Here is a 6,796-nt window from a genome sequence, read left to right as displayed (position 1 = left end):
ATGTACCGGGAACTTTACCCCCACACACTCATCATTCTCTCACTTTATGTAACTTGACAAAACCTATGACCCTTCAGGCTTTTACGCCCTTAATGTACGAGTCATAAAGGCAAGTATGAACTTTGCATACATCCCAGATGGGCGCTGTAAACGCTTCTGCGCTTCACCTTGCACAGGATGTAAGGGGGTGCCTAACAAACTAGCCCCCTCGGGGGCAAATCTGAAATCTGAATCTCATGGATTCAAACATCGCTGGAATTTTCTGATGCTCACTATCCCTGATATTGGATCCCTCCTCCAACCTCTGGAAAAGGCCATCAGCGTCATTTTTATTCCAACATCAGTGAAAAACTTTCACTTAACCGCAGCTGAAAGGTCACTCCTTGCACTACCACCGAGACTGGGAGGAATAGGATTGTCCAATCCAGAGGCGCTTGCTGCCACCGAACATCAGAACTAAATCAAACTTACGGCATCCCTCAATGAGCACATAATAGCTCAGAATGCAACAAGTGAGGTGGATACCAATGAATTAAACAAAATTCGACGGTCGAATACAACAGAACGATAGCACACCCAAAGTTATACACTGTAAAACTTGATGCTGCAATTGCCAGAGAACTTGAAAAGAAAAGTAACAATATCACAGGAGGTGGGCGCCTCGAACAGCCTAACAACGTTATCAATTAGGGCAAACGGTTTCAGCCTTAATAAAAAAGATTTTATAAATGCCATTGCTCTAAAGTATGGTAGGCCAGTAGATGGGCTGCCCTCCCAATGCGTGCGTGGCTCACCCTACGACATTGACTATGCCATGGAGTGCAAGAAGGGGGACTTCGTGTCCATGAGGCATGACGAAGTAAGGGATCTCACAGCAAATATACAGAACTAAATCTGCCAGGACATCACCTGTGGAATCGACCCTCCTTCCATTGGACGGTGAGACCCTCCATCATAGGACTTCCGACACTCTAATTGAAGCCCGTGAGGATTTCAACGCCCGAGAATTCTGGACGAGGGGACAGCAAGCCTTGTTTGACGTCAGAATTTCCGACCCCATGGCCGTAAGTCACCGTATCTTGTCTCGTGAGGCTGCACACAAGAGGAACGAGAACTACAAGATTTGGGTGTAAGCAAAGAGAATTCAGAATGTGGATCAAGACAGCATCATTCTCTGGTGTTCATAACCTCTGGTGGGATGAGACCACGAGCAAGACGCTTTTAAACAAGACTGGCCGAGGTGTTATCTGAATAGTAGCAGCACCCCAGAAGCCACGTTGCAGCCTGGTTGAGATGTCGACTGTCCTTTCTGTGAATAGGTCTGCATTGCTTTGCCATCAAGAGTAACTGAACGCTGCATAGACCTGCAGCTTAACTAACTTAACACAGCTAGGGTAGCTACTTTTATATTAGATTATTAATATTAAGGTAATAAAATGGTGGGGAGGTGTGGCTATTAGAGGGGGCTGGAGGCCACGCCAAAAAAAATAAAAGTAGTAGTAGCAGTAGGTGTACTACATTTTCAGCGACAGTCTCCACTCGTAACATTACTCGGCGAGGAGTTTACGCCTCAGAATTTGTTCAACATATTCGTGTTTTTTCCAAAATATTTATGTTACCACACCGTTTCGTATTCTTAGTTTTGCTTCCCCAAGTGCGGAAATTATCAGACATCAACAAAAAAGAGTTATTATCCCTTAAATACAGTAATATATATGTACGATAGATTGAATACCAAAGAGCTGTAGCAACTTTTCCAGTCTCCCTTTGCCAGCCAATCAGCTTCCTAACTACAAAGTGACTACAGGCCTCATTTGTAATGGTCCAGTGAACATACTATAGTAACAGCAGTAGTAGTAGTTGTAGTAGTAATAGTAGTAGTAACAAGATTGGCTCTCACCTGTACACAGGGACGCGAGGCTGCTTATCACCATGGTCAGTATGTATAATACAGATGGTGCCGGAGTAGCAGTAGGAGACGTCGTAGGGTGTCTTGGCCGTGGACCTGACGTAGCGTATAAACATCTTAATATCTGTCAACAGAAGTCAGCCATAGGTCAACAAAAGTCAGTCACAGGTCAAAAGAATTCAGCCACAGGTCAACAAAAGTCAGCCACAGGTCAACAGAAGTCAGCCACAGGTCAACAGAGTTCAGTAGCAGATCAACGAAAATCAGTCACAGGTCAACAAAAGTCAGTCACAGGTCAACAGAAGTCAGTCTCAGGTCAACAGAAGTCAGCCTCAGGTCAACAAAAGTCAGTCACAGGTCAACAGAAGTCAGCCTCAGGTCAACAGAAGTCAGCCTCAGGTCAACAGAAGTCAGCCACAGGTCAACAGAGTTCAGTAGCAGATCAACGAAAATCAGTCACAGGTCAACAGAAGTCAGTCTCAGGTCAACAGAAGTCAGCCTCAGAACAACAAAAGTCAACCACCGGTCAACTGAAGTCGGTAGCAGGACAACAGAAGTCAACGGCAGATGAACAGAAGTCAGCCACAGATCAACAGAAGTCAGCCACAGGTCAACAGTGGTGAGCCACAGGTCAACAGAAGTCAGCCATGCACAGGTCAACAGAGGTTAGCCACAAGTCAACGGAAGTCCGCCACACACAAGACGGCAGAAGTTTGCCTCAGGTTAACAGAAGTCAGATATGCACAGGTCAAAAGATTTTTGCCACGGGACAACAGAAGTCAGCCATGTGCATGTCAACAAAAGTCAAATATGCACAGGTGAACAGAAGTTAGCCACAGGTCAACAGAAGTCAGACATGCACAGGTGAACAGAAGTCAGCCATGCACAGGTCAACAGAAGTCAGCCACAGGTGAACAGAAGTCAGCCATGCACGGGTCAACAAAAGTTAGCCATGAATAGGTCAACAGAAGTCAGCCACAGGTAAAAAAAAGTCAGCCATGCACAGGTCAACAGAAGTCAGCCACAGGTCATCAGAAGTCAGCCACAGGTCAAAATAAGTCAGCCACAGGTCAACAGAAGTCAGCCATGGACAGGTCTACAGAACTCAGCCACAGGTTAACGGAAGTCAGACAAGCACAGGTCAACAGAAGTCAGACAAGCACAGGTCAACAGAAGTCAGACAAGCAAAGGTAAACAGAAATTAGACAAGCACAGGCCACCAGAAGTTAGCCACAGATCAACAGAAGTTTGGCACTGGTCATCAGAAGTCAGCCACAGGTCAACAGAAGTAAGCCCCAGATAAACAAAAGTGAGCCACAGGACAAACAGAAGTCAGCCATGCACAGGCCAATAGAAGTCAGCCATGCACAGGTGAACAGAAATCAGCCATGCACAGGGCAACAGAAGTCAGCCATGCACAGGTGAACAGAAGTCAACCATGCACAGGGCAACAAAAGTCAGCCATACTCAGGTGAACAGAAGTCAGCCATGCACAGGGCAACAGAAGTCAGCCATGCACAGGTCAACAGAAGTCAGCCATGCACAGGTGAACAGAAGGCAACCATGCACAGATCAACAGAAGTCAGCCATGCACAGGTCAACACAAGTCAGCCATGCACAGATCAACAGAAGTCAGCCATGCACAGGTCAACACTCTTACTGCTGAGGCCACTGAAGTATGGCCTGTGCTTGAGGAAATCCTCCCAGATGATGCAGGCGAGAGAGTTACCAGTGGAGGACAGAGGCTGGTGGAGGATGGTGGTGATGGTGTGTGGTGGAGGATGGTGGTAATGGCGTGTGGTGGAAGATGGTGGCAATGGTGTGTGGTTGAGGATGGTGGTGATGGTGTTTGGTGGAAGATGGTGGTAATGGTGTGTGGTGGATGATGGTGGTGATGGTGTGTGGTGGAGGATGGTGATGATGGTGTGTGGTTGAGGACGGTGGTAATGGCGTGTGGTGGAAGATGGTGGCAATGGTGTGTGGTTGAGGATGGCGGTAATGGTGTTTGGTGGAAGATGGTGGCAATGGTGTGTGGTTGAGGATGGTGGTAATGGTGTTTGGTGGAAGATGGTGGTAATGGTGTGTGGTTGAGGATGGTGGTAATGGTGTTTGGTGGAAGATGGTGGTAATGGTGTGTGGTGGATGATGGTGGTGATGGTGTGTGGTGGAGGATGGTGATGATGGTGTGTGGTGGAGGATGGTGGTGATGGTGTGTTGGTTGAGGATGGTGGTGATGGTGTGTGGTGGAGAATGTACAAGTATGGTATAATATTATTTCCAAATATAAACATTATTTATGACCATACAACTTTACCATAATCAGGTCCAGGTAACATTAGTAACACAGGTCCTCGTCAGGTAACAACACACCTAACATACAGTAGATGACACAGGTATTTGTTAACATAGGTTACAGGTTACAAAATTTACACAGACACACTTGTTAAACGCATGTTAAATATCATAGTTCACAAATTTCAGATAATACAAATAACATAGGGCACAGGTAACACGTAACACACTTAACATGTCACAAGTAACACAACATAAGTAACAGAGCTCCAGGTAACTCGCAAAACAATCAACACAAATGACACAGGTCCACGTAGCACGCAAAACAACCAACACAAATAACACAGATCCAAGTAGAACGCAAAACAATCAACACAAGTAACACAGGAAACAAAAGTAACAAGATTCCAAGTAAGAAAGGCAGAGACCTCAGTACACCACCGTACACCGCCGACACAAACACCCCAGCGAGTCCTGTAAGGTGACTCAGTTTGTCGGTCACCAAGAAGGGGAGGATCTGGTCTGGTTTGGTGATCTTCCCGGAGGTGAGGGGGTCACACGTGCTGTAGGTGGCGAAGGCAACCAAGCCGGAGAGAAAGAACACTGTCCACAGGCAGTATATCCCAACCAGGAAGATGCTCAGCCTGGGTTAGATTAGGTTAGGATAGGTTAAAATTAACTCTGTTGAGTCAGAATGGACTCATTGGCTTAGGTTAAGTATAAATATGGTTTAGTTAGGTTATGTTAGGATTAATTAGGATAAATAAAACCCACCTTTCCAACAAGACACTCATGTTTAAGGGCAAATTACTTATATCATAACCAAACCTTTTAGCTATACGTAGAGAGGAGACGGAGGCGAACCTTTGGTAGACGGCCTGGTTGAGACCAATATCACCAACCATCATGTAGAAGCCAAGGACAAAGGTCGACCAGAAGGTGTGACGGACGAAGGGGCTGCTGTCCAGGCTGTGGGTAGGTTACAGGTTAAATAGAACCTATTTACTGCAGGTTGTAGATCAGCAGGAGCCTAGCTATTGCTAGTTGCAGATCAGATTATATCCTAATTTCTTACAGGTGAATGGCTACAGATTTACTGTTGGACTCTTCGACTATATAAATTTTAAGGTATGGCTGCTGATAGACTCTTCGACTATTTAAGACAGGGCTGCTGATGATCTCTGAACTCTTTAAGACAGGCTGCTGATGGGCTCTGGATTCCTTAAGATAGAGATGCTGATGGTCTCTATACTCACTTGAAGAACTCAATCCTGTTGCCCTCGTTAGCGATCCTCCACACGTTACCAAGACCCCCGAGGTCGACACAACAGATGATCACCACCACCAACACACCCAGGAACATGAGGAGGGTTTGCATGACGTCCGTGTACACCACAGCCTTCACGCCTCCCTGATGTACACAAGGTTGTAAACAATGGGTATCCTATGTGTATACCACCGCCTGCCCTTCCTTATGTACACATAGCTTGTATATCTCCCCGTTGTATTAAGCGTGTTGCATCCTGTATGTATAACAATGCCTGTAGACTTCCCAGATGCACACAGATTTATAACATATACGTGATATTCTACAATAACTGTCATATGTAACTTATGTGTGATATAATTTATCATAAGCTGATTTGCTCTGTTCAGTTGCAAAAAATAGTGATTTTACAATTGAGTTTTAATTTCAATTATCCAAATAAAACTGATATTCAAAACAATAATACACAAGTGACGCGAGATAAATGTAATAACAATAATAATAATAATAATAATAATAATAATAATAATAATAATAATAATAATAATAATATTAATAATAATAATAATAAACGGTTTTTGAAAAAGATTGCAGCCTGAAGGCTGAAAATATATATTGGACATAACTGACTTATTACATAAATTGGTGGTTTAACAAAAGCCTTCATTAGAGAGGTGAAGGAACATAAACAGTGAACATACAGATTAATGGTTACACACGTAGATAATGTGAGCTGAGGTGTTGAACAGCAGACACGTAGTGTAGTAACTCCCTCACAGATGGCGTTATGAGGGGCATCACGTGGAGTACTAGTTCCCTCAAAGGTGGTGTTATGAGAGGCTTGACGTGGTGTAGTAATTCTCTCACAGATGGTGTTACGAGGGGCCTGATGATGTAGTAATTCCCTCACAGATGGTGTTACGAGGGGCCTAATGATGTAATAGTTTCCTCACAGATGGTGTATGAGGGGCCTGATGATGTAGTAATTCCCTCACAGATGGTGTTATGAGGGGCCTGATGGGGTGTAGTAATTCCCTCACAGACGGTGTATGAGGGGCCTGATGTGGCGTAGTAATTCCCTCACAGATGGTGTATGAGTGGCCTGATGTGGTGTAGTAATTCCCTCACAGATTGTGTTATGAGGGGCATCACGTGGTGTAGTAATTCCCTCGCAGATGGTGTTATGAGGAACTTCACATGATGCTGTAGCAACTCATTCACTACGTGGTGTCGTGCATCATGGGGACACCACGTGATCTATTGTCACAAGACTTCACTCACTCAAGTGGGTGAGGTGTTGTCCCAGGCCTCCCCATCGTGGAGTCTCA

The 6,796-nt window shown here is 45.0% G+C and overlaps 2 protein-coding genes across 2 annotated transcripts; one reads left to right on the top strand and one right to left on the bottom strand.

The window, feature by feature from the left end:
* The first annotated feature begins 1,932 nt into the window (after positions 1 to 1,932).
* LOC121861602 (autotransporter adhesin BpaC-like) lies at positions 1,933 to 2,532 on the top strand. Its single transcript, XM_042359479.1, has one exon. The coding sequence runs from the start codon at positions 1,933 to 1,935 to the stop codon at positions 2,530 to 2,532; it is 600 nt and encodes a 199-aa protein (XP_042215413.1).
* A 1,606-nt stretch (positions 2,533 to 4,138) lies between these two features.
* LOC121861603 (sodium-coupled monocarboxylate transporter 2-like) lies at positions 4,139 to 5,794 on the bottom strand. The gene is made up of 3 exons (XM_042359480.1): positions 5,458 to 5,794; positions 5,030 to 5,170; positions 4,139 to 4,845 (listed from the first exon to the last, which is right to left on the bottom strand). Exons 1-3 carry the CDS (start codon positions 5,577 to 5,579, stop codon positions 4,491 to 4,493), a joined length of 618 nt encoding a protein of 205 aa, XP_042215414.1. The 5' UTR covers positions 5,580 to 5,794; the 3' UTR covers positions 4,139 to 4,490.
* Between the last annotated feature and the right edge of the window lie 1,002 nt (positions 5,795 to 6,796).

The sequence above is a fragment of the Homarus americanus genome, unplaced genomic scaffold (genome assembly GCF_018991925.1).
Source record: "Homarus americanus isolate GMGI-L3 unplaced genomic scaffold, GMGI_Hamer_2.0 scaffold59108, whole genome shotgun sequence".
NCBI classification, from domain to species: Eukaryota; Metazoa; Arthropoda; class Malacostraca; order Decapoda; family Nephropidae; genus Homarus; species Homarus americanus.
This window is presented reverse-complemented; position numbering and strand designations above follow the sequence as displayed.

What these genes read in the sequence shown, in the direction of transcription:
- LOC121861602 (XM_042359479.1), top strand. Translation starts at nt 1,933, where the DNA reads ATGGTCAGTATGTATAATACAGATGGTGCCGGAGTAGCAGTAGGAGAC.
- LOC121861603 (XM_042359480.1), bottom strand. Translation starts at nt 5,579, where the DNA reads ATGCAAACCCTCCTCATGTTCCTGGGTGTGTTGGTGGTGGTGATCATC. An exon ending in AACAGGATTGAGTTCTTCAA is followed by an intron (nt 5,171 to 5,457) that starts GTGAGTATAGAG and finishes ACCTACCCACAG; the next exon opens with CCTGGACAGCAGCCCCTTCG. An exon ending in TCTCTACGTATAGCTAAAAG is followed by an intron (nt 4,846 to 5,029) that starts GTTTGGTTATGA and finishes AATCTAACCCAG; the next exon opens with GCTGAGCATCTTCCTGGTTG.